Source organism: Hemibagrus wyckioides, linkage group LG10 (genome assembly GCF_019097595.1).
Source record: "Hemibagrus wyckioides isolate EC202008001 linkage group LG10, SWU_Hwy_1.0, whole genome shotgun sequence".
NCBI lineage: Eukaryota > Metazoa > Chordata > Actinopteri > Siluriformes > Bagridae > Hemibagrus > Hemibagrus wyckioides.
The window spans coordinates 6,993,193-7,021,048 of record NC_080719.1 but is presented as its reverse complement, the minus strand read 5'-3'; the positions used below and the strand labels follow the sequence as shown (position 1 = coordinate 7,021,048).

Below are 27,856 nucleotides of genomic sequence, written 5' to 3'. Positions count from 1 at the left end.
AATGTTTGGGATTTTTATTTCTTGAATTTCTCAAACATAAACCTAAAAACTGAGGTGAACAGCCCTTACATTTATTTTTCTTATTTGCCTTTGAATTGAATGCATGAACGCAGAATTTTCCAGGTGAAACCGTCGCATGTCTGGATGTAATAGCATTAATTAGCCACTAGGTGGCACAGTGATGTAATGAATTTAACATAGGCCCCGTGATGCAGCATGCAGGTGTACAGATGTGACCCAGTCATTGTCCAGTCTTATTTCCCTGTTTCATACAATAAAGCTATTTTTAAAGCACATTATAATTTACACAGACTGCACTTTGGGATAATGTAGCAAGCTGGACAGCAGCAGTCTATTGATGGAGATCACATGCAGCTCAGTCAGCAGGCTGCATCGCTGAGCCAAAGAGCAGAGGGAGATGTCGCTCAGTGCTGATATGAGAAAATGAAGTGAATCCCAGCAATCACTTATGTCACATTGTTGAAGACCTTGGCATGTGTGCACAGGCACACACACACACACACACACACACACAAAGAGCCATCCTTTTGACCTTAAAAAAATAAGAAAAGCAAATAGATTTTTTTTGTACTTTCAACCATCAAAAGAAAGTAGAAGTTAAATAAATACACCAATCAGCCATAACATTATGACCGCTGACAGGTGAAATGAATAACACTGATGATCTCATCATGGCACCTGTTAGTGGGTGGGATATATTAGGCAGCAAGTGAACATTTTGTCCTCAAAGTTGATGTGTTAGAAGCAGGAAAAATGGGCAAGCGTAAGGATTTGAGCGAGTTTGACGAAGAGCCAAATTGTGATGCCTAGATGACTGGATCAGAGCATCTCCAAAACTGCAGCTCTTGTGGGGTGTTCCCGGTCTGCAGTGGTCAGTATCTATCAAAAGTGGTCCAAGGACACAGGGCGACAGGGTCATGGGTGGCCAGCGCATCACAGTTTGTAGTGTATTTGAGGTGTTGGCCTGGCCTCCAAATTCCCTAAATCTCAATCCAATTGAGAATCTGTGGGATGTGCTGGACAAACAAGTCTGATCTATGGAGGGCCCACCTCAAAACTTACAGGACTTAAAGGATCTGCTGCTAATGTCTTGGTGCCAGATACCACAGCACACCTTCAGGGATCTAGTGGAGTCCATGCCTTGACGGGTCAGGGCTGTTTTGGGCGCAAAAGAGGGACCAACACAATATTAGGCAGGTGGTCATAATTTTATGGCTGTTTGGTGTACATGTTATTTCAGCCAACAGGCAGTTTTCTGTTAATATGTCTGAACTGTCAAAATGAATGTAAGAATAAATCAAGCTGAAGCGTATATCCCTACCACAAATCTAAACCATGACATGAAGATGTAATACTATTCAACATGGATAATTTATAAAGTCAGGAAAACTCCATACATTTTTTTTTTTACCAAAGATGAAGTCAATCATTGATAATAAAGTATGAATGTGCAGTCTGATATCTGAACAGCGATTTCTGGCTCAGAAACGAGGACACCAGTTGAGATTTCTCAGAGGAAGTCATCACTTGGGTTCCTGAAAACAAAAGGAATCTCAATCAGAAACATTCATAGCCCTAAAAGGAGGAAAAACCATCACTTTCTGTTAACATTATAAAATACATACATATATTATAAAATATAAAATGATTAGAAAAAGTGAAAAGAAAGAAAAAGTGCTGCAGAGCAGGAGCAAGCAAGTAGGGGAAAATGACTATGCCATAAAGATTACTACCCTTGACATTCCAAATTCCATTGTTTATGGTTTTTTATACTATATTATATCATTACTTATAAATTTTAATTAGATTTCTATGCATCCATTTTCTGTGCTGCTTATGGTTGTAGGGAGCCTGGATCTCAGGGGATCTCTTAGGGCACAAGGCTGGGGACACCCTGGACAGGTTCAAACCCATCATCAGAGCACAATCCCACACACACACACACACACACACACACACCAATTCACATGCTAGAAATCACGTGTCTTTGGACTGGGGAAGAAAACCAGACTACCACAGAGGTACTGCTAGAAGGGGCTCCCATGCTCCTCTTTATTTAGATTATTTACTTATTTATCATATTAATATGATTTAAATGATCCCCCCTCTCTTCTCTCTACCGTTGAGTGGTGGTTGATGGGTTTAGTGGGTGGGTTGATAGTTGGGCAGAGGCTTTGTGTAATACTGAACATGTTCGTTTTCAGATTTTCTTTCCTGTGAAAAACTGAATAAACTCAAAGATAAAATATACACTTCCAAATTAAATGTAGTTATAAAAATGACGATTTAAAAAAATCAATAGTAACTAAATATTTAATGCTAATACTGATAGCTGCTGTTTAAGACCTGTAGTGATTAATTTAGGAGGCAAACTCTTCTGTATCTGAAGGGCAGAGAGCTGAAGCAGTGAGCATGCAGTTGTATCGTGATGTATCATAGGCCCATGGGCTGTAGGCTTTTTATATCCTAGAAACACACTTGGGGGATCCTGCTGGATGCAAGAAAGAAGTTATGTGTGCCAGGCAGCTGCTTGAAGGGACAACAACTAAGTTCATTAACGATATAAATAATTAATGATATAAATAGGAGCATAAATCACACATTTTTCTTGTCTTGTGGATTGCTTTAGTAGCCCAAACTAGAAACTGTCACAACAGGATAAAGAAAATATGCTTTTACAGCTGCCACACTATATATCTTACATCTGCCTCACTTATCTTATATCTTTGGTGTTAATAAAATTAACAACAGGTGCATTCAATGGGCAACAATGAAATGACCCCCTAAATAGGAACGGTTTTAGAGGTGCTCACTGCCTGGCACCGTGGAGCTCTACTGGCAGGTCTGCCACTGGCACCCTGTGCTTTTCACAGATGAAAGCAGGTTCACCCAGAGCACATGTGAAACGGTCTGGAGAAACTGCGGAGAACGTTATGCTGCCTGTAACATCGTTCACCATGACCGGCTTGGTGGTGGGTCAGTGATGGTCTAGGGAGGCATATCTATGGAGGGATGTGCAGACCTCTACAGGCTAGACAATGGTACCCTGACTGCCATTAGGTATCAGAATGAAATTTCAGTAAAATGGACTAGCCTGCTGTATCATTTTTTTACTTTGATTTTTGGGGTGTCTTTAAATCCAGCCCTCTGTAGGTTGATAATTTTCATTTCCATCAAACGATGCAGCATTTTTTTTGTTCCTAACACATTACCCAGTCCTTATCAGTACAGATATCCAGCATGACGTTTTTCCCCATTGAGATCTGATGTGTTTTCAAATTTTTCTCTTCAGTGTATATATTTAACTTGTATGTTCAGTGTGCTTGTTTCTCATTATTTGGACATTAATAAAGCAAACTATTCCAGTTTTTATCTGCAGCAAACCTTTCTGATAAACAAAAATAGTCAGTCTAGCTATTAACAGGTTCTAGATTACGGAAAGATAGTTCCAAGGCTATATGGGCAAAGGTTTGTGACCTGACTATTATACCATTATGTTATTTTTAACATCCCACTCCAGGTTTTTGTGCCCCCTTTGCTGTTGAAATAACCTCCATTCTTCTGTGAAGGCTTTCCACTAGATTTTAGAGGGTTGCTTTGGGGATTTGTGTTCTTTATGCCACAGAAGCATTAGTGATATCAGGCTCTGATGTCGGGTGAGGACGCTTGGGGTGCATGCACTTGACATTCCAGTTCATACCAAAGGTGCTTCATGGGGCTACTGTAGACAAACCATGTCATCACTGTGCTCACTTTGTGCACATTGTCATACTGGACCAGGTTTGGGCCTTGTAGTTCTAGCGAAGTGAGACTGTAATTCTACAGCAAACAAACACAATCTCAACATTTGTATGCTTCTACATTTGTGGCAACAGTTTGGGTAAGAACCACAAAAGGACATGATGGACACTTTTGGCCCTTATAGTGTATTACAAACTCCTATTACGAGAACCATAATGCAGTAGCAGAAGTCATGGAACTATAAAATATAAGATTTAAAAAGAAAAAAGAAAAATTCCAATTGTGAATGGAAAAAAACATGACCTGTGTGTGTTTTCCAGAAGCGTAATGATAGAGTTCACAAAAGAAATCACTGGCCTTGGCCACACACACTTGTGGTTAAAATCAAAATACAGACTGAGCTCAGAATATTTCAAGCATAAACAAATAATGGCACTGCATTTACACCCCTATCTTCAATGCTTCAAGTTGACACAAATTAACTGTACAACCTTGTCACAGATCTGTTGTTTGCATTTTGGGACATAGGTTGAAGGTTATTAAGCAAATAAAACAAATCCTCATTGCATAGAGAACTTATAAACCACAATGAACCAAATAACCTTCTAAATTGACCACTTTCATTTAAAAAAAGAAAAAAAAACAATTATGCAAAAAAAATCAGTTTAAAAATGTACACTTTATTAAGGGTGTTTAATACAAAAATACAGAAACTCGAAAGTCAATTCATATGTTGACTGGCAGTCTCCCTCTTTAAAATGATCTGCTCCATGTCTAGTACACACTGGAAGGTGATGTGAATTCAAAAGGAGACACAGGATGGAAGATTAGGATGCAATCTCATGACATTTGAACCAGTAAAGATCAGTAACGCAGCTTTTAACGTGGTGGAACGTCAATATTTTCAACCAGTTAAAAATACAATGAAACCAATCTTATATATCAATTTAATTAGTGTGTACTGATTGGAACCATGGGTGTATCATTACTTAACTCAAAGATTTTCCTGCATAAGTGAAATCTTTCTGAAACCACATTGTAGACTATTTTCTTCAACTGATTAACCAATATCAGTAATAGTTTTTTGTTTTGTTTTTTAAAGCTGTCTGTATGGTTACATCTTTTTGTGAGCCGCAAGCTGTTGATGAATGGGAACCTCTGCAAAAATGCATGCTAGTCCCAATGTGCCACGCTGGTTATTTCGATTTAGGGTCACCCTTTTCGTTGGCTTTCTTCTGTTTCTGCTGCATTATCTCTGCATCCCTGAAAGGAAAGGAAAACAATTTGTGTTAAGAGTTTATTACGGTCTATATTTGCTGTGGATGTTCATCACTGGATAAAGCTGTGCAGGACGTTACCTCTGCTTGCGAGCAGCAGCGGAGAGACCATCATCCTTCCTGCCCTTGGTATGCTCATTTTGCTTCTTGGCGTTCTTCTGTCGGGCAAGTTCACGCTGGTTTCCTCCTGCAAAAGACAAGATCACATCCACCACCAACAATCTGTTAGGATTCCGATTTCATGTCAGTCTCCAATAAACACATCCTGCTCATGTTAATTCTTAATTTAGTGCTGAAAAATACAGCTTGATCTGACCAGCTACCAGCTGGAAAAACCAAGTAGACCATCTTTACCAGCTGGTAAAGTGCGGGTAGATTTGATTAAATATCATTTTAGGAAAATAACACAACAGTAGTACAGCTATGGAAAAAAAAAAAACCCTCACACATTTATTGATCTATTTAGCCAAGCAATGATGAAGCTGGAAAGTAACTTACCAGCTGCTAAAGATGTTTCTACCAGTTTGACCAGCTCGGATTGTGTTTTGGAAGCTGATAGCCGGTCAGATCAAACTGGATTTTTCAGCAGGGATACCGTTATGTAAACATAAATAGATTTAGATATTTAATTGCATACGTCAATGACTTAACATCTTCTGAAAGCTGAGCTCCTTTGTGTATCGTGCTCATTCTCTACATCAGATACGCTTTATCAGACCTGCAGGTATATTAATTATATAAATATCACATGCCAACGTGGCAACATGAACTCCTAAAACAAAAGCATGCGTTTATTATTAAAAATATACATAAAGACCTGGTCACGTCTACCAAGATTAAATTAAAAGCATTTCGATAGATGTGTGATAATCAGCTATTAAACCCAGCATGGGAATAAATGATGTTAATGAATTGTTGTTGCGCTTTACTACCAACAATGCTAATGCTCGGTGACGTTACAATGAAGCGGTACAAAACAACGTTATCTTGGCAAGATAATTTTATCGGAACCATTTTATGTAGATAAATCATTACTCGGGTCGCTTTATGAATTAACATATTTATTTCGTATGTTTCTTTATGTAAATATGCGCACATCGACGGTCACGTCATCTTGCTAGCTAGCGTCATCTAAGCTAGCATTAGGCTAGCGTAACATTTCCGTATTTATATTGAGTACGTGACGTGTGCCTAAAGTAAATATTGTAAATATGTAAAAATATTTTTAATCAAACAATAATCAGCAAAATACCTACTGGTCATGACTTTAGGTGCTTTTTTTTTTTAAAAGTCCGAGCAAAGCGAAGCCTAACCCCCTTTTTTTCCCTTTAGCAACGAAGCGCTAATTGCTTTCCTGGTTCAACGAGCTGAGTGTAACTGCTTGTCCCGCCTCCATGTTCTGTGCCTTAGCCAATCATCTGACAAGAACTGCGCATGCGCTCCAAGAAGTAGACGAAATAACATGGCTCCTCTCCTCTTTCTGTTTATAACATCAAGACACCGGAAGTGCAGAAAGATGTTATTTTCTTTATTTTTATATATATATATATATATATATATATATATATATATATATATATATGTATATATATATATATATAGATATATATATATATATATATGTATATATTACCATCATTTATTCCCATGCTGGGTGCTGGGTTTAATAGCTGATTATCACACATCTATCGAAATGCTTTTAATTTAATCTTGGTATATATATATATATATATATATATATATATATATATATATATATATATATATATATACTCTTTTTTTTACATAAACAGATTAAATACAGGTCAATTCATGTATTCATATTCAGTATTTTATTATTATTATTATTATTATTATTATTATTATTATTATTATTTTAAATGCATTTACAAACATGTGACAAGTATCTATATAGGAAAAACAAAACAAAGAGAAAAAACAACAGCCAGTTCAAGCTGGAAAAGTGCTGGAAATGAATATAGTTGCTCGTCCATGATTATGTTACGATGTTTTGGCTGTCTTTTTATTTATTTGGGCTGGGACGTTTGTTTTGGGTTTGTTTGTTTATTTATTTATTTATTTATTTATTGAATCAGTGTACTGAGGCTTGTTTTAAGCCCGGGATAATCACGTGCGCCATGACGTATTGAGCACGTGACTCTCCTGACTGACTTTGTTTAGCCGGAGGTTTGAAATTCATTTATACACGACAAGAAATGCAATATCGTAGGTTGTATTTGTGACTTATGAAGCTTAAGTATTTCGACAAAAAAATAAGTCGCAATAATTAACCTTTTAAGTACTCTTTATTTCGGAAAAAATAGTCCAAAATACTTCACGCCTTTCAAAACAGTGCACGCTCCTGACATCTGGTGGTGAAAAGGGCAAAGTGCAGACCATAACATTTGAAAGTATTACTAAATAATGATGCATAAAAACAACACTCATATATGATACTTATAAAAGTTTACAATTATTTATAGAGAACACACATAAATTAATTAGTTTACATTTAAGCCAGCCCTAATCCTTTGTCCTGTACTTGATGACCATCAGCAAGGTTCATGTAGTCTTAACTGAACTGGAAAACATGAGGGTTTGATTGTGCTGGTTGATTTTGCTAGTGAGATTATTTATATAAGTTTCTGATAACGTAAATAAACATATTTGTTGAACCCTGCTCTGCCTGCTTCATAACTACAAAATATTTTTTATAAAAATATTCTTGGCAGTTTTGGACAAAGGAAACCATCCATCTGTACATCCATCCATACGTCCATCCACCCATCCATCCATCCATCCATTCATCCATTCACTCAGTCACCCACTGCTGTATCCACTGCCTGTCTCTAAATGATGCTACACATTTTTAGCAAGATTATTTTGCTATAACAGTACATTCCAAAATGTACTTTTTATTATGTTAATGGACAGGTGTAGGTCTACCTGATGAGTGACAACTGAACTACACTACATATGCAAAAGTATGTAGGTACCTCTTATAATTCATCATACTATAACATGAAATAATCTTATAAGATAGCAATCCCTTTATACCAAAAAAAAGACAAAAGCAGTTCACACTGAGCAGCAGTTTACTAACATATCTTCAATTATGAAACGTGTCCTAAATCAAAAGTTCCGCTTTTTATTTATTTTTTTTTTAAACAAATTTCTGTTAGAACTTTTCACCAATTTCATCATTTTGTACACTTTAGAATTCTATAACAGATCCAATATATGGAAACAATCTATATTAAAGCAATATATAAGTAATACGTTATTTAGGAATAAAGTGAATGTAAAATAGAAGGTTCTGTATGATAAATAAATCTAGATAAAATATCTGTTTATTACCTTTTATTTTAATGTTTCAGGACGTTTTCTTATACATCACAATATACTTTTGTTTTATAAAGGGGCCAACATGCCACTTTGGGTTCTTTCAAGAGAAAAGCGTGTACATTATGTACAGTATATGCCTTAAAGAGACAATTTTGTTTTTATTATAATATCAATAGAAATGTACACTCGGTACAGGAATACCAGTACACCTGAACATTCATGATTTATCCAAATCAGCCAATCATGTGGCAGCAGCGTAATGAGTATAATCATGCAGCCAAGAGGTGTAGCCTTCGATTCCTGTTCTGGGCTGAAAGGAGTGGAACTTGATGTGGTCTTCCTGTTGCTGTTGTAGTCCATCTTCTTCAGCATGTGACGTGTTATGTGTACCGATATGCTTTTCTGTTCACCGCGGCTGGAAAGAGTGGTTATCTGAGATACCGTAGCCTTATTGTCAGCTGGGGACATGTCCCCAAAAACCCCATGAAATCAGCACTTTCTCTTCATTCAGATTTCTGATGTGAGTATTAATCGAAGCTCTTGATCTGTATGATGCTATGTCTGGCACTGATTTCAGATAACTGCACGAATGAGCAGGTGTAGAGGAGATCCCATTGAAGTGGCTGGTGAGTGTATAAATGCATAACAGGGGCTGAAATGTTTCAATGCCTGTGATCATTTGCTCGGTGTAATACCCAAGAGGTGTATAAGAAGGGCATGTGGAAAAAAAATGTGCTACATATTTCATATAAAAATTATTGTCAAATCTGGAAAAATGTCCTGCTTATTTTCAGCACCATCCTTAGACAAATTACGAAAAAAAAAAAAAAACACTTGGTGTGACACTTTACTTCATTCACTGATACAGTTCCATTGTCTGTTATTTTGTAAATACATAGATATTTCAATAAACCAATAAATATTGCTCCAATAGGCTCAGCAACGTTCTACACATGGAAGTACTATTTTCCTTTGACAAGGACGACTTTGACTTGCAATCACTCTACAAAAAAACCTATAAAACTTTTAAATAATATGTTAACTGGTGCATAATTAAGGCAAGAGGGAAACCACGTCAGACAGATTTTTGTATCATTCCAAAGAAAAAAAAGAAAGATATAGCCGCTACGTCAAGCATAGTAAGCCTTTGTCATTACCCTCGACAGAGAATATTAACGGCACATCACTGAAGAGCAAACTAATAATCACATGGGACAACATCTGTTGGGCTCTCATATCCATCAACCAATTTATCTCATATCAGAACATCCCTGTGCATCATTATTCTATATATTTTCCAGCATAAATTAAAATTTTAAAAAAGAATCTTTGTCTGCAGTATTCGGTCACTTGTCACACAGTAAATGTATAATGGTGTTGAGGGGAAAAACATAATACATGGGTACAGGGCATGGCATAGGGTCATGCACAGAGAATAAGACAAAAGAATAGGATAAGACGTATTTCAATTGAAAAAGGGGTGAAAGCATTTCATCAGTCCATTTGAGATCTAATTATTGTTAAAACCACAGAGTAGGTGATGACAAAATTGATTAAGTATGGAGTAAAACGTCTGGATGTGCCGTTATAGGAAAAGAATCAGCAACTGGGCGCCATCACACAACCTATCATGAAGATTATCGTCCTATCACGGCATGTCCAGAAATGTTTTATTCCTCTTACAGTATACCACAGTGATTTGCCATTTGGCAACAATGGCAATTTTGAATTCATTAAACGAATGACACATGCGTTTTATCCTTTTCTAGTTATGTTAAATTTTGTGGAACGTCTACAAGACAAGTTAGTTCCCGTATAGCAGCTATAAAAATCATTCCCTCAGCAGCCTCGCAAGACTCCTTCTATCAAGTCAAATAAACATCTCCTACAAAGAAAGCTTCATCATATCAGCGATTATACGTTTTATTCGTTGTTGAATAACGGCGAATTGGTTTATTATTAGCCTTAGATGATGTAGATCGTCTGCCATACAAGTCCCTGTGAATAAGTTGTTTCTATAGAAATAATAACATATTAGAATGAGTGCATTAATATAAACCTATCGTTTGAAGTATAGCCAGCACTATTGTCAGAGCTGCTTTTATAGAAAATTAATCTACACCTTCAGACCAATCAGAATTGAGAAGTCAACAGCACTGTGGTCTAATTGCTAACATTTTCTACTTAGACCAAGGTAACACTAATGAGTAAAATTTTACAATAACGAGGAACAAAACATGTACACAGTCTTCGTGGCATGGCACTGGGGATGTCTGTGGCTTTGGCCTGGGTTTGATTGGAAAGTTCTAAGTACGTGATGCCATAATAGAATAGTGATAGAAAATGGAGAAGCCTGTCACACATTCCCAGTCTCTCATTTATTCACGAGCTAGCCCCCCATCCAGCGCAGCTTGTAGGCTAGCCAGCGTCTCAGCGGGCAAAAGTATTCATTGTGGAACTGCTGAAACTCAGCTGTTTGTCGGATGTCCCTCAGAAAGGCCACATCAAGTTCAGACTCTGTCAGAGCGATGAGAAGCAGGAGGAGGGCCAGGAGCAGCGTGAGGGTGACCAAGAAAAGCCGTGCCAAACTTCCAATCACCTTACTTACTTGCTTCACCTCCATGCTACCAGTGGGTGTCTGGATCTTCCCGAGGTGATAGACTCTTTCTGTAAACTTAGCAACAACCAGACTCCCACTTTTTGGAATGCCTGCTTCCGTTTTTTTCTCCTCTTGGACACTGGGAGGGCTGTTCATTTGCTGACACAAGGCCTGGTCCAGGGAACAGTTGCTGGAGACAGGCGTGGGTAACACACTGTCAGTGGGCCTGTACAATTCCTCAGAAAATTCTGATGCTCCATTTCTACCCTCAGCACAATTGCTATGGGACTTCAGTAAAGAGTCACCATGCATGATGGACCGCACTGGGGTGGAGTGGCCACTGTCACGTAAAGACTCCAAACCTGGAAATGAACAAACATTAAACAAATCATTTGTTAAAATAAAATCCTTTTTTTGCATATTAAGCAAATTACACAAAAAGTGCTAATTGGTGTCAATTGCACCTTTATTTGACACCCAGTGGATCTACACATTCATTAGAAAGTGGAAGATACATGCTGAATGTTTGAGTTACATGAGTGGGTGAGTGAGTGAGCAAGCAAGTGAATGAGCAAGCAAGTGAATAAGTGAGCAAGTGAATAAGTGAATGAGTGAGTGAGTGAGTAACTAAGTGAGTGAGTGAGCAAGTGAGTGAATGAGTGAGTAACTAAGTGAATGAATGAGTGAGTGAGTAGCGAAGTGAGTGAGTGAGCGAGTGAGCAAGTGAATGAGTAACTAAGTGAATGAGTGAGTAGCGAAGTGAGTGAATGAGTGAGTAACGAAGTGAGTGAGTGAGTGACGGAGTGAGTGAGTGAGTGAGTGAGTGACGGAGTGAGTGAGTGAGTGACGGAGTGAGTGAGTGAGTGACGAAGTGAGTGAGTGAGTGACGGAGTGAGTGAGTGAGTGAGTGACGAAGTGAGTGAGTGAGTGACGGAGTGAGTGAGTGAGTGAGTGACGAAGTGAGTGAGTGAGTGACGAAGTGAGAGAGTGAGTAACAAAGTGAGTGAGTGAGTGAGTGACGAAGTGAGTGAGTAACGAAGTGAGTGAGTGAGTAACGAAGTGAGTGAGTGAGTGAGTAACGAAGTGAGTGAGTGACAAAGTGAGTGAGTGAGTAACAAAGTGAGTGAACGAGCGAGTGAGTGAGTAATGGAGTGAGTGAGTGAGTGAGCGAGTAACAAAGTGAGTGAACGAGCGAGTGAGTGAGTAATGGAGTGAGTGAGTGAGCGAGTAATGGAGTGAGTGAGTGAGCGAGTAATGGAGTGAGTGAGTGAGCGAGTAATGGAGTGAGTGAGTGAGTGAATGAGTAACAAAGTGAGTGAACGAGCGAGTGAGTGAGTAATGGAGTGAGTGAGTGAGTGAGTGAGCGAGTAATGGAGTGAGTGAGTGAGCAAGTGAGAGAATAAGTGAGAGAATGAGTAACAAAGTGAGTGAACGAGCGAGTGAGTGAGTAATGGAGTGAGTGAGTGAGTGAGTGAGTGAGCGAGTAATGGAGTGAGTGAGTGAGCAAGTGAGAGAATAAGTGAGAGAATGAGTAAGTGAGAGTTCGGCTACAGCTTGATGTATCTGGTAGACAACTGGCAGTTAAAGGTCACACACTTATTTGGCAGTGTCTCCAGCAGTAATTGGTGAGCTTTCCTCTTTTTTTTTTTAATGCGCCTTCCGGGCAGTTGCAGTTTGCTTTTGTATTGTATACCAGCTCGGGTTGTTCTCCTAACTGATGTGATATATATTTTATCCCTTTTTACCCTTTATGATGTTATAACATATCGATCTTATTGTCTGTTTAATAAATACTTCATCACATGAGAAAGGGTGCAGTTCCACTGAAATCTGGCACAGCAGTGATTCGGGTGTAGGCGCAAGGCCTCAGGCCCACAGGCAATATTTAGTACATTTAGTAACATTATGATTGCGAGTGTGATATTGTCTTAATAGGAGCTCTATTCAACTTACATTTTAGACATAATGTGGCAAAATCTTGTTTATTTTTGCTCTGTCAACAGGAATAGTTCCCAAGAAGCTGCAGTTGGATAGAGGGCTTTGTGTTGCCATGCCAACGCACAGACTGACTCACAGCCTGTAGTGAGTGTAGTAACGGTTTCATTGTAATGAACTATTGCTAGAATGGGGATTTTATGTAGCGAGCGCAGACAAGCAGAGGGATACAGTGAAATGTTCCAGTGCTGTTACATTAACATCAACACTCATCGAATGCTGCTTTTCTCTTTCTATCATTTTTGTCACTCCTTCAGTTTTCAAGTATAGTCTATAAGCTGGATGCATTGATATTACAGTGGAAGAACAAAAAGACACAGAAAGACACAAAAAAGGCGTTTGTCTTTACCCTCCATTATAGACATATGGACTGCTCTTCTGCATGCTCGTGGAACACTACTCTGTCGTGGGCCGTGAGCGATGGAAGGACAACTCCTACTAGGGACCATCCCAGCCCTGAGGAACACACGCAGTGTGTTAATCTGTCACTTATGTGCAAATGAAAATCAATTCCTGAGGGCAATGTATCGGACAGGATTAGACGTTTAGAAAGCACACAAGAAACTATTCAAGCCTTCAATATGAACCCACCGGTGGATTTCTGGTGGCTCTCGTCTGATTTTGGCACTTTGCTCCATCACCTCCTTAGCCACCTTCCCGCTGTGAGAAAATAAAACGCAAACATTGAATTAACATCGATTTACTTCGACTGAACATGTGGACATATCTCAGTATGTAACAGGAGGAGGAGGAGGAGGAGTCTATCACAGTATCAGGTAAGGATTGCTGAATGCGGAATCAAGTGCAGAATAAAGTTTTATTGAAGAAACTGACAGAGACATTTGGAAAAAGTGTCCGAAAAGTCAGCAAACATTAACAAGAACGTAAAAGCCAGAATCACAAACAAAAAAAAAAACCCAACAAGGCAAAACCAGAATAACAATAAACAAGAAAATTGCATAAGTTCATGCAGGGATACAATGAGCATTACTTCACAGTGAGTAATAGTGTGTAAGGTCTTTATATAGGGTGTGGTGATTGTCTATTCTTGTCTGTAATCAGGTGACTGGACCTGACAAGATCTGTGGTTGTTGGGGAGTGTAGTCTTGAGTGGCCATGTTTGTATTTTGCAGTAGGTTCTGGGACACAGTTAATATCAGTTCACATGAAATGGAGTGCACTTAAGCAGTGTGACAAACCAAAAACCATCTGAAGAGCATTTACCTGTATCTGAAACGACTCCCCTTAAAGAAGAGATTACTGCTGGAAACTGTCCGTACTTGACTGGATTTCTCAAACCTAGTAGAAGACAACGTTAGATACAGTTTAGTTTTAATAGTTTCATAGTATCATTTATGATGCTGTATGTAATCTAGTTGGGAGATAAGAGGGGCAAAACAGAATGCTAGTTACATACGTGTTACTACTTATATTTCCATGACCTCTAGATACAATATGTGGCCAAACGTTTGTGGACACTCTAGACACTAGAGTATCACAAACAATTGTCTAGAATGTCTTCATGTGCTGTAGCTTTAAGATTTTCCTTCGCTGGAAGGGTAGGGCAGCGGTGTCTCAGTTGGGTTACAGCTCAGAAGGTCAGGGGTTCAAGCCATGTTAAGCTGCCAATGTTACATGGCTAATTAATGTTAAATGTCCTAAGGATTTTAGAAGAAATGGATATCTTTGTATCGTTACGTTTATTCTTCTCAATGGCTCAAACCTGTTTCATAATGACAAATCCCCTGTGCACAAAGCAAGGTCCATAAAGACATGGATTGCCATGGCTGATGTGGAAGAACAAGAAAGGTCTGACCTGAACCTCACTGAACACCTTTGTGACTTAAAAGAGTTAAAATAGCTGAGTTAAAATCGTGAGTTTCCTACACACACACAAGGCGGCACTCTGGCTATCCTTACCACCTGAAGGTTATCTGAGGTTCATATAACCACAGTAGCTTTCTGCAGGTGTTTTCCATGGCGTGGCAATTACAAGTACCTGCTACATATTTTTATATTGATTGATTGACTGATTAACTATGATCATTTGCAAAGACACTCTGTCCTATTCCTCCTGAAGGTCTTTTTTTCTCCTAAGGTCTAACTTATTGAGTTTTTCCTCTCCACTGTCAATCATGACCTGCTTGTTGAAGGTTAAGGCACAGATTATATGTAAAAGCTGCTTTTGTATTGTAAAAAAAAAAAAATTTATACCATAGATATATAGAATTTGGACATATCTATGTCCAGAAATGTGTCAAAGTTTTAAGCACTTGCAAAGAAATTCTGTAAAACAAAGATGCTTTAAAAGATATATATGTTTCTACATTTTAAAATGCTATAAACATCAGTAAATAGTAATAAACTAATCAAAGGCAACTCTTTACTTCTAGCAAACATTAGCAGTCTCGGGTATAGTTTGTGAAGTTTTATAAGGAAATTTGGCTGCTATGGTTTAATGAGTATCTTGGAGAATCTTTCCCAGTTCTTCTGAAGACTTTGTTGCAAATGCTTTTATTTGCATGCAAATCCATCCATCCATCCATCCATCCATCCATGACATCCATCCATCCATCCTCTATTGTCTATACTAACTAGGGTCACGGGGGTCTGTTGAAGCCTATCCCAGCGCACATTGGGCGAAAGGCAGGAGTACACCCTCGACAGGTCTGCAAAACCATCAGTCAGTCTTAATTGTCTTTTTATTGACATACACACATTTTTCTGTGACGTTTCATTGTTTGTTTAAAAAGTAATGTTTGGAAATAAGTCAGAATTCTAGTACAATTTGTAATAAGAAATAGGGTGGCCAAGATTTTTGCACAGAGCTGCATATTAGCCTTATTTTTTTCTTATTCAGTATTTAAGTATAATAGGCTTAATTCAGGTCTTTGGAAAGATGCTCATGCTCAGTGGTGACTCACTGGTAGAAAGCCTGGTTCTCCACTCCACACTTCCACAGGTGCTTACAGGCTTCAGGCGTTGGTGCAAAGTAGGTCAGGATGATTTTCTGATCCTGAGTGAAGGAAAAGGGAAACAGATCAAGACGTGAATAGGGATGCACCGTTCCAATTTTGGACTGACGCGCTGGACACATATTGTAGCAGATGTGACACATTTCTGACTCGATTTTCTGATCTGCACATGGTGATGTGGACTGACACACTAAACGTGCACTAAACATAGGAAATATTTTCTCCTTCGTCGTTTTCTTTTTCTTTTTTCTCTCTCTCAAAAAAGGCTTTCAGCCATCACATCTCTGATGTATTGCATCAGAAAACTGACAGTGGGCAAGTTGAAAGGAGGACACTGGTACTTGAGTACTGGCTGCCATTACCATATTGAAAATAAAAGAAGCGAGCTTGGTGTACGTCTATACGCGTGTCTGACATTTAAAATTATAAAGCAAAAGCATCCAAATGTAAACAGCCAGTGTGTCTGAAGGGTTTCATCCAATCGAGCAGGAGCCACACTAGACTGAACCAGTAATCTTGGTTTTCGTTCAACTATTATTTGGCTCTGATTTGGCTGGAATCAACCCCCACAGTCACATCGGCCCACCATGGATAAGATTAGGCATGCCTGTTATATGGCAAATATTATGAGGCCAGAAAAAAATATAAGTTTCATTAGTCCTTCAGTCCTGGAGGGCAGGCATAATTTGGTGATTTCTACATTAAAATAACTAGTAAACGTGGCAATTAAGCTGAGTTTGATTTTTTTTCTATGCAGCATGATCATTAACCTGTGCTGGATTCTGTCCCTGCAGGACTGTAGCTAATCCATGCCTTAAAAATTTTTTAACTAAAAATGTCATTTTGGAAATGGAAATTCTTATCATATGACATTTCCATGATGTTATCATTCTAATATATACATACTTCCTGTTGGTTTGCATAAATGTGGAAGGTCTTCCCCTCAAACTTCATTTTGGTGACCTCATTCCTGTTGACGAACAGCGGACAGTTATCCACAGTGACACACACACACCGATCATGTAAATGCAATACGACAGATTTCTCCAACTGACCATTTGAGGAAATGAACTCGCCGGTTCCCTTGAAGCACCACAAAGCCAGACGGAGTGAAACCCAAAAACGCTGCATTTCCAGACACATCCTGCATTAAAGAAGGGAAAAAAGAATCTAAAGACTCAGTGAGGGTTACTATTTTAGTACGTGTTTCAATCCACAACTGTTTATTCCCAGGATAGGCCTCAGAGATTGCTATGAAAAATTTCAGATAAAATGTGCAAGATATTGACCTTACAAGGGTGTGGATCAACTCCGTACATCTCCAAGGTCTGAGCCTTCCTTAAGAAATTTAACTCGGAAATCTCAGGAGTCTGGCCTCTGTTAAAAGAAGAGAGTGATATCTTCACATCAAATTTAGTGAAAAAAAAAAAAAGAGACACATTTTAAGAGGCAAAAAAAACCCCTGAGAAGATCCTCACAGCACTGCCTCAGCAAGACACTAGTCTCTGGAGATCCATCTGGAGTCTTTTATTTTATGAACACCATTCTATTAATGAACAGGGCTTATCGAAAGACAAATATAGAGCTTAATTATAACCATAATTATGTTCTTACATTAGCTCGGTTTTGTGAATTTCAGCAATGCGGCGTTCGAGGCGTTCCGAGTGCTTGGGGAAGAACTGGAATTTGGAGCTGTAGCCTTCTGGATGCTTCTCTGGAGTGTAGTCTCCAGTTTCAGCTAGATGAAGAAAAGACTGAGAAATAAAATCTCCTACATATACATAATATTTCTACACAGTATTGCACTTGAGACCATGACATATTCTGGCAAACTACAGGGTGTCCCAATAGTCTCTGTATACAGGGGAAATTAACATTTATTTATTTATTTTTTTAGCAAAATATAACTTCATTTACAAAACATCCGCTACATGATTGGCGTTTCTTTGTAAACACACAGAGTCATCTCTCCCACTCACGTTGATCTTGTATTAACACATCTGGTGTTATGCATGGAATTGCACTTCGAATGCAACATTGCAACAGCTTCCTGATTATTTTAATGTGTTTCTTTCGTTCTTAAATGCAATCTGACCAAAAACGTATACATCTATACGTCTGAAATGAAAATTTTGTAAGACATTTTGCTAAATAGCATTAATTTCCCCTGAGCATGGAGCGTAATCAATAGACAGAGCACCAAAAACAGGACTAAGAGAGCCCTAATGGAAATTTAAAACCATTTTCATTAGAGATATAGACTGTCTTTGTGTTTTTAACTCATTTTCTTGTTAAATCACGTGAGCGTGGAACAAACCCCAAGCCAAATTCAAAGACAAAGTCACCTTCACTTCATCACAAAAACCCAGAAAACTAAACTGATACATTTAATGAACACATGCACTCAATAGACGTATTCTTTCATACCCAGGTCTGTTATGAAATGTATTTCAGTACCCGCAACATGTCCCAGGTTGTACAGCAAACCTCAAAACCTGTCCCTGCATGTCATTACCTTGTAGTATATGAGCAGCTAGCAGGGCAGCGTCAGAGCTCTTGCATAGCAGTCGGCCATGGTACAAATCTCGCTTAATCTGCAAAAAGACCAAATATCTGAAAACAACATCAATAAAAAAAACATTGTTAGATCAGTTTAGTGCACATACTGTACTTCTGGTCCCAATTATAATAGAAATGTTACATTCAGCTGAGATTAATATTAAAAGCTGGAAACAACTTTACATTAGGGTTATGGAAGTGTCTCTTTAACAGAGATTATTTCACTGAGTAGCATCACAAATAAACCAAATAAGACAAATCAGCATCTGCAATAACCCTTGTTTATACCATCAACTGGCAAAATTCTAATAATTACACCTGGAGACTTGAGTTTAATAAATCATCATCATCCTGTCAGTGAATTTTTGCCCATTTATGTCATTTCTAGTTGTATTGAATAAACCGGTAATGCAGCTATATTTGTTTAAACATCAGTTTGTGTTAAAATGTTACTAATATTATTAATATAAAAAAAATGTTACTAATATTTCATTAACACTAATGCTCTTGGTTTGTTAATGTTAATTATACCCCAGTCCTGTTGAATTCTCTAAAGTGATTGGCTAAAAGGTATTAACTGATTTCATACAACGGTTTCAGTTATAATTCCAATCACTATTTACTATTTAAATAAATAACTAGATAAATAATAAGCTTGTTCAGGTGTCTGAGGGATTTATTTATCACGTGCGGAAGGAGTCTCCAGTGCTTTGAAACAGTTGGTGAGTTTTCCACCATGGGAAAAAGTCTTAGAGACAGAGGACACTCTGTCGCTTTGTGTTTTCTCTTCTTTCTGTTTTTCCTCTGTATTATTAAGTTGCTCCCAAAAGAGAAATAAAGTGAGGCTGAATACATTCATAAATAAATTGCCATTGTTGGCATACTGCTGTGGTATAAGAGGAATAAAACGCTCCAGGATGTGCTACCATAGGAAAATCATCAAAGCTGTGTGTCAGGACACATTACACAACCTTGTCACTGATTATTTCCCATATAAGTTTTAATTCTTACTATGTTAAGGCAACCATAATGTAAAGTTGTACCTTTATGTTAATGTAATGGAATAAAGGGAAAAAAAAAATAAAAAAGTACTTCAAATATGGAAAATATGGATCGAGTTTTTAATGATGATGATGATGATGAGGATGAGGATGATTTAGGTCACAGTGGACTGAAGCACCTGGTGATCTCCTCTTTGAGAGCAGCAGGATCAGGGGGATAGAACTTCACCCGTAAACACATGATAAACGGTGGCTGGGCTAGAGTACAAAAAAGAGTGGAACTGAATAACAGAGTTATATCTAGAGTTTCAGACATGATCAGATTTTGCAGAACAATTGATATCACAGAACTAACATATTGTCTTTCACAGTCTTGCAAGGCCACAGTACAGTACATCAGGAAGTAACTTTTAGTCAGGAAATTACAGTACAGTGAAAAGTAAAACTTACATCTCATCTGTTTGGCTATTGGCTTGTTTAACTCTAGCCAATGCTGAAATGACAAAGTTAAATAAAATGAGTCATACTGAGCGTCTGAATGTAGAAATGTATAGATTTACCCTTGCTATGTCATTTAATGGCATTATTTCTTCCACTTATTTATCAGTAAGCATGAAGTTAATATGTATTTCCCTATAGTCTAACAATTTCGCTGTGTAACTATGAAAAGATCAGCATAAACAATGGACAGAACTATGACAGTAAATCAAAACTATTTATCCAGTACACATAAACGTTCCATTTTGTCTCAATAAAAAAAGTAGTAATGCTAGCTGAAAACCACTGATAAACTAAAAATGATAGAAAACGAATCTACTCATTTCTATTAAACACAATGAGACATTTTCAACCACGAGCATGACAAATAGACGTAGCACTGACATTTCTTTTACTGTAACTTACCCTCTGTTTCTCTGGGTCGACATATCTGATGCCAAAGTAGTCTTTCTCTAACAGGCTCAAATGACGGCAAATCTGCTCAAAAAGCCATCGACCCTTTGCGTCCCTCTGTAACACGGACAAAACAAGCGTTGTTTGAGTATAAAGAAGTGAAATGTACCTTGAACGTGAAGACTGATGGGGTCTAAGATTTAGTTTGTAATGAAATTCTGAGTGTTTTCTTTTTTAACTTCTTCCTGTGACGTATTGGTCTATTTTCACTTTGGTTAATGGGTTGCTACATTACCCACGGGCTGCTACATTACCAGTGGGATTTAGCCCTCGCTTCATCTCTAGCTAATGAGAGCGATGCAGCGGCACTTCAGTCTTTTAGTATGTCCAGATCTCTCACCTCCTCAACTGTACACTCAGATCAGCTTCCAAAGCTTTAAACTTTCATCCTAATAGCACCGTCGTCGGCATGATGCTCATCATCTCGTAGATTACTGCCTAGCTGAGCCAAGTGTCAGGGCTGTGAACTGTGTCAAATAGCTGCACTCCACTCTAAAACTTTGAGTCTAAATTTAGTATTGCTAGGCTGAATTTCTTATTAATATGATGTTTCTGATGCTCACATCATTAATAATATGATTAATATGTTGTTGCTGGATGATCGTGAGTCAGTAAAGCAGCGCTTTTGTTTTTAACAGCAAGAACCTGACTTTTATCCCTTTTAACCTTTTCTCCTAGGTCTCCCGGTGATATCAGTGACTCAGACAATCGCTTATTTCCCTCAAGAATTATGAAAGTACAACAACAACCGACAGATTAGCGCCAGAATCACTAAACACATGACGGATATTTTAATATAAACATTAATGTGTTTAAATGTATAGCATTCAATCCACACCAGTCACACCAATAGCATTCAATCCATACCAATCACTCGATTGGTATCGTGCAGGATCCAGAACCTTTTTCAGGAACAATGGGTAAAACACAAGAATCCACTCTGTCCAGTTCAACACACACACACATCAAATGGCAATTTAAATTAGCCAGTCCACCTTGCAGCATCATTTTAGAAAATGAACCATCATGGTCTCTATTTATTTAATCTCTTAACCAAATTACAGTTACACACACACACAGAAACTACAATGCTCCCCTGAAAATCTGAGAACACACACTTTAGGTACATTTTCGCTAAACTGTTCAATTACACATTTGCATGCAACTGTTATGTAAGATGTTTTAACAGCGAAAACATGGAATGGGTATTGCAGCATAAAAATTCTTATATATATATATATTCACTGTTCTGTTATGAATTTTTTATAAATTTTAAACTGACAAGAAACTAAACAGTACTTTTCTTGGAGCATACCGAATGAGAGTCAGCTGTAGTCTTTTTTATTGCGTGTGGCCCTTTGGTGCAGCGGGTATATATATAAATATATATGCACCTTGCCTGCACAGTTGATGAAGGACTTTTGTCCGAAACATCCTGTTTCTCTTGTGACTTTGCGTGCAATGCTTAAATTTATGCTAAATCAGCCAAATGTCCTGACAATCTCCCAAATCTTATGAATTACTAGCATTATAGGGGGGACAATCTGTACAAAGATGTTCCAATTTCTTATAATAAACAAAGCAACTTTGATTTGTAGATATTAGGCACTGGGACTTTTGCAATCTTATAGCATGAGTATGAAGAGTGATGAAAGATAGAATTTATGTGTTGTTTTGTGTTGAATCCAAATAATTTAATAGCTAATTGTTTTTAATTTAAATGACAACTTGACTGTGTTTCAGCGTGTGTGTGCGTATGTGTGTGTGCGTGTGTGTGGGTGGGTGGGCGTATGTATGAGAGACAGGGATTGATATCCCTTCTAACAGTGTTGCAGGCAGGAGCCACATACGGTCAGCAATCCTTCAAAAGAAAAAGTGTCACATTACACTAATAAGCATTTTACGTCTAGCTGCACCTCTCTGACCTCCTCAATAGCTTAATGAGGACAGGACAGTGCTTGAGGGAATGAAGAGCGGAGAGGAGAGGAAAGGAGAGGAGAACAGAGGACAGACCTCCCCCTTTTTTTTTCCTCCCTCTGCTCTCCATGCTCATGCTTTCTCCATCAAATCCCTCTTTCCTCAGCATTGGTAGGTTTCAGGAACACATCTCCGTGTCTAGATGACTTTTTATTGTGTCAGAAAAAAAAAGAAAAGAAAGCAGAAGCAGCTGGAGACCGATGATGGAATCTGTCTGTTGCTATGGAGACCACAAGCTCACCTTGAATTCCAAGGACAGTGGAATGTCGTGAATGGAGAATGGCATTCCCAACTGCATCAAATATATGATGTCACCAACAAGCACAAGCACTCAAACTGATTTATATCACACGTATGTACTCAACAGTGCCATAAAAGCTCTAGAGTCTGGAAAAAAAAAAGAATTTCACTTGGGTGTGCAGTGTATTTGCCTGATCCTGAAAAATGCATAGAATACATCCTTGTTTTGCTTAAATGTCTTGAAACAATTAAAGGTAGATGTGGGTAAATAATTAGTTTATTTGAAGTACATAGTCGTCAATCATAGGCATCTGTGAGCTCATGTATGTGGATAAGGGCTTGAATGCACTTTCCTCCGAGTGTGTTTTGCTGCTCAATGACGCAGCATGAGCAGCAGTTACTGGATTTTTCATGTAACATGACAATGACATATACAATATATACATAAATATACATACACATCAATGAACCTCAACATGAAGGCTTGTATGCCTTCATGTTCAGGTTCATTGATGTGTATGTATACACCCAAGGCACACCAATCATTCAGAGGGAGAAACACACATTAAGACTGGACATTTGAAGTGAAACAGACAGAAACAATCTGACAACACGATAGCAGAAAAAAATACAACACAATCCAGAAATACAATAATCACTTAGTAAGATGCTTAGACAAGGCTTTAGCAGATCCTTTACCCTCCAAATATTTTCCAATAACCCCCAGATCTTTTTGTTATTAAACATTTTATTTCCCTCTTGTCACATGTATAAATTTCTCTAAAGCTATCATCAGAATCAGTCTCTCACTTATCTGAAAAAACATGCATTTCAATAACAACAAAAAAAGTAAGTCACTCTGGATAAGGGTGTCTGCCAAATGATGTACAGAAATAAATTTATTAATAAATTTAACATACCCTCACCAGACAATTTAATAGGAACATCTGCTGAGGTGTGGGTGTTCCTATTAAATTGTCTGGTGAGGGTATATTAAATTAATTAATTAATTTATTTATTTGTGAAATCATGAAGCTAGTGGGTGTAAGTGTTGAGGATGCAGAAGATAGGGATAGGTGGAGAGAGATGATTCGCTGTGGCAACCCCTGAAGGGAAAAGCCGAAAGAAGAAGAAGATCCAATCAGATGATGGAGAGCATTGTAGAAAATCAAGAAGATACTGTACAGGTCAATTGTACTGTTTCTGCGAAGTCTGTAGTTTGAAATTGATGTGCTTGGCTGACAGGAGTGGAACCTGATATTGGACATCTACTGCTGTAGTCCATCTGGCTCAGAGGTTCTGCGTATTCTGAGATGCTTTTCTATTCACCATAGTTGTAAAGAGTGGTTACCGTAGCCTTCCAAGCAGCTCAAACGGGTCTAGCTATTCTCCTCCGGTCTTTCTCAAAACAAGGCATTTCTGTCCACAGACCTGGATGGGTTTTTTTTTTTTTTTTTACACCATCCGGTGTAAACTCAAGAGACTGTTGTGAGTGAAAATCCCGGAAAATCAGCAGTTTCTGAAATACTCAAAGTAGCATGTCTGACACCAAAACCCATGCCACAGTTACAGTCACTGAGATGACATTTCCCCCCCATTCTGATGTTTGAAGTGAACATTAACATGCATCTGAATGATTTTATGCACTTGGTTAATGGAATAATTGCATGAGTACGAGTGTTCCTAATAAAGTGGTGAGTGTGCAGCAAAGCCAGATTCAGACTACTACTCTTTTTTTTTCTTTTTTTCTTAAATTTTCTTATTATTCTCACATGCTGTTTGTTCTCTAGCCTGAAATCTCACAGTTTTGCAGTGCGCTCATACTAACCTAGCATACTTAAACACTTCCTCAACATGACAAGTGCAAAGAGCCTGGAGAAATGGAAATGCAAATAAATTCGTTCTCTTGTTTCCCAAACACAAAACTCCCTATAACTACATTTGCTCATCACACTCAACAAACAGATCATTTCTCTCAAGATAATACTGATAACACAGGATCACATGCCCAAAAACAATTTCATGAATAAACATTTAAAAGAAAATGTCTGCTTGTGTTGATGTGCTTCTCTCCTCCATGCTAACTAATTTACCAGAGTACGCTAACCTTACCTCGCTGACTCCAAAATCCTTCAGTTAAATCGGCCGCTACTCAGTTACTACACCAAAAACTTACCACTCTGAAACTTCGTGCTGTCCCTCTTTTCCTCACACTCCGCATCAGACTGCATCAGTATGTTGGAAGTATCCCAAGTCTAGTAATAAATATTCATCAACATTGAGTCTTTGCTTATGAATATTCATAGGTAATGGACAGTCTGGAAGAAAATGGAGAGGCAAGAAAAGGCATGCTACAATAATTTATTCCAAAATAAGCCAAGAAGCCTATACAGCTATAATCTTTAATAAACAAAAATGAAATATGGCACCTTTAAAGGCCCTTGGAACCATGTTTGGCCCTGCACAGAAGGACCATCATCGCCCTGTCTCCCCAATTCTCTAGATGTTTCAGTTTTGTCTCTTTCACACAACACGGATTATAGTTAAGGGTATGTCAAGGATACATTTGGATCATGGCATATATCCAGCTGTCCTTAGAACGGCTTCTAACGCTTCATGAGCCACAGTCTCATAACCCTAGTTCCACCTTCATCAAAGGGTAAACTGCTCTAGGAACTAAAATGGCTTGACGAAAACCTCCTGCTCAATTCCATAGTAACACCTCCTATCAAGATGAGTTGCACGTATTACTGCAAATATGAACTCTGAGCCTGAATCTAAAATGATGTGAATCTTTTGTTCATTGTTTTTTCTTTTAAATCCCAGATATCCCAGGGACATTGTGTGTGTGTGTGTGTGTGTGTGTGTGTGTGTGTGTGTGTGGAGCAGAAATCTCAGTATAATGCTGCATGCGTCGAAGCATCTGAGCTTTAAGAACTTTAAATACGAGCTTTACGTTTGCCTGACCACACCTCAAGCAAGTAGCCAAAGCACCACCACCATATGCACACAAGACAGACAGACAGACAGACAGACAAACAAACAAACAGACACATAGTAGCGTGTGCGTTCGAACCGCTTGACAAATCGTCTTCCATGCACGCGCACGAGCCAGCGCAGGGGGTTCGCATCGTTTGATGCGCAACATCAGCAAACAAGCCAGCAGCGTGGAAAACACGTGTGGCGTCATGAAAACATGTCGAAACTGACCTGTACCGTGCAGGTGTATTCCGTGTCGTCCAGCAGCCGGACAGTGCAGTTGAATTCTCTGTCCAGACTCCGAACACTGCCGCTCAACACTCGACTCAACATCCTGCCCGCTCACTGGATGCTGGAGCAAACATTAAGCTGGACGCAACATGTCAGTGGTTATGGATCAGTATTGCATCTCTTTGGTCAACCTGCTGCGTGACACAAAGCGTTTGGAGTAGCCGCGATGTGACGCCGATGGATGCGTTGATGGTTGCACATACAGGACACGCAAACGCAGCCTGTTCATATTTATTCGAGAGGGTAATTCCTTGAGACTGCTTGAGACTATAGGTACTACAAGCACATGAAAAGCAGTGCATGAAAATACGTCTAATTTATTCAGATTACTGGAGAGAAAAAAAACAACAAACGTTTAACGACGTTGCAGGGTAAGTGTTCCTCCGTCTGCTTCGCAGCGCTCTTCACTGTGCGTCACGCGCTACAAACGATTTCATTGGCTCGCGATTTAGTGACTCATTCCTTCAAAGCATGGCTGGTGTCTTTAAAAATGGTATATTTTAAAAATATATATATATTTTATATATTTAATAATAAAAAATAATAGAGTAATGTAGTGATAACATAATAATAATAATAATAATAATAATAAAACCCTCCTATTCTTTATTACGCCTCTATAATAGAGGAGTATTTACACGTTACACAGAAACTGTACAAGCACACGAGCAGCTGGCTGCACACATAGAAGTCCGTGTGGGTTTCCTCCGGGTTCTCTGGTCTCCTCCCACTTCTCAAAAAAATTAGTGTGGGTTGGCTACACTAAATTTTCCATGTATTCACTATATTTCAGTGGTTGGGCTCGGCCCTTTAGTTCCAGTGAAAGGAACTCTTAATGCTTCAGCTTCATACCAAGACATTTTGGACAATTTCATGCTCCCAACATTGTGGGAACAGTTTGGGGATGACCCCTTCCTGTTCCAACGTGACTGCACACCAGTGCACAAAGCAAGGTCCATAAAGACATGGATGAATGAGTTTGGTGTGGAGGAACATGACTGTCCTGCACCTCAACCTGATAGAACACCTTAGGGATGAATTAGAGCGTTGACTGCGAGCCAGGACAAAACTGGGACGTCTGCCTTTACATACACATTTTTTTAATATAGAGTTGACTCGCCCTTTGCAGCTATAACAGCTTCAACTCTTCTGGGAAGGCTTTCCACAAGGTTTAGGAGTGTGTTTATGGGAATTTTTGACCATTCTTCTAGAAGCGCATTTGTGAGGTCAGGCACTGATGTTGAGAACGAGAAGACTTGGCTTGCAGTCTCCGCTCTAATTCATCCCAAAGGTGTTCCATCAGGTTCAGGACTCTGTCTAGGCCAGTCAAGTTCTCCCACACCAAACTCGCTCATCCATGTATTTATGGACCTTGCTTTGTGCACTGGTGTGCAGTCATGTTGGAACAGGAAGGGATCATCCCCAAACTGTTCCCACAAAGTTGGGAGCATGAAATTGTCCAAAATGTCTTGGTATGAAGCTGAAGCATTAAGAGTTCCTTTCACTGGAACTAAGGGGCCGAGCCCAACCCCTGAAAAACAACACCTGAATTCAATGATTTGGAGGGGCGTCCCAAAAGATTTTGGCAATATAGTGTGTGTGTGTGTGTGTGTGGTGTCCTGAGACAAATATGTCCTTGGAAGGTGGATTTTCCTGCCTCATACCCTGCCATAGGATCCACCTAGGATAAGGTGGTTACTAAAAAATGAACGAATAACAACAAATAAAATAATGACAAACAAAGTTTCCCATCATATTTTATATTCAACAATCAAACATGATAAACAACCTATTTTTTTAATTCCCATTTTATAAATGTCTCTAATGCCTGTAAATTATACAGACAACTGTTTGCATGCTAGATAACAAAGAAGCACATCAGAGTTTAAGTGGTAACAGTATCAC

General features: G+C 38.6%; 2 protein-coding genes across 3 annotated transcripts; both read right to left on the bottom strand.

Moving 5' to 3' along the window:
* Window positions 1-4,422: 4,422 nt before the first annotated feature.
* On the bottom strand, window positions 4,423-6,454 carry serf2b (small EDRK-rich factor 2b). The gene is made up of 3 exons (XM_058401866.1): window positions 6,296-6,454; window positions 5,121-5,226; window positions 4,423-5,025 (listed from the first exon to the last, which is right to left on the bottom strand). The coding sequence occupies exons 1-3, from the start codon at window positions 6,300-6,302 to the stop codon at window positions 4,959-4,961; spliced, it is 180 nt and encodes a 59-aa protein (XP_058257849.1). The 5' UTR covers window positions 6,303-6,454; the 3' UTR covers window positions 4,423-4,958.
* A 1,930-nt stretch (window positions 6,455-8,384) lies between these two features.
* On the bottom strand, window positions 8,385-26,364 carry frmd5b (FERM domain containing 5b). 2 transcript variants are annotated; one of them, XM_058400249.1, is made up of 14 exons: window positions 25,892-26,364; window positions 20,417-20,521; window positions 19,964-20,006; window positions 19,693-19,771; window positions 18,469-18,566; window positions 17,568-17,691; window positions 17,243-17,330; window positions 17,009-17,097; window positions 16,860-16,923; window positions 15,903-15,994; window positions 14,203-14,277; window positions 13,570-13,638; window positions 13,328-13,434; window positions 8,385-11,345 (listed from the first exon to the last, which is right to left on the bottom strand). In XM_058400249.1, the coding sequence occupies exons 1-14, from the start codon at window positions 25,991-25,993 to the stop codon at window positions 10,774-10,776; spliced, it is 1,707 nt and encodes a 568-aa protein (XP_058256232.1). In that variant the 5' UTR covers window positions 25,994-26,364; the 3' UTR covers window positions 8,385-10,773. The 2 variants fall into 2 exon arrangements, with proteins under 2 accessions (XP_058256232.1, XP_058256233.1); XM_058400250.1 differs by lacking the exon at window positions 25,892-26,364 and having other exon boundaries at window positions 19,605-19,771; window positions 20,417-20,432.
* Window positions 26,365-27,856: the final 1,492 nt, after the last annotated feature.

What these genes read in the sequence shown, in the direction of transcription:
- serf2b (XM_058401866.1), bottom strand. An exon ending in GCTGCTGCTCGCAAGCAGAG is followed by an intron (nt 5,026 to 5,120) that starts GTAACGTCCTGC and finishes CTTTCCTTTCAG; the next exon opens with GGATGCAGAGATAATGCAGC.
- frmd5b (XM_058400249.1), bottom strand. Translation starts at nt 25,993, where the DNA reads ATGTTGAGTCGAGTGTTGAGCGGCAGTGTTCGGAGTCTGGACAGAGAA. An exon ending in TCGACCCAGAGAAACAGAGG is followed by an intron (nt 20,007 to 20,416) that starts GTAAGTTACAGT and finishes TTGTCATTTCAG; the next exon opens with CATTGGCTAGAGTTAAACAA. An exon ending in TTGATCCACACCCTTGTAAG is followed by an intron (nt 17,098 to 17,242) that starts GTCAATATCTTG and finishes TCTTTAATGCAG; the next exon opens with GATGTGTCTGGAAATGCAGC.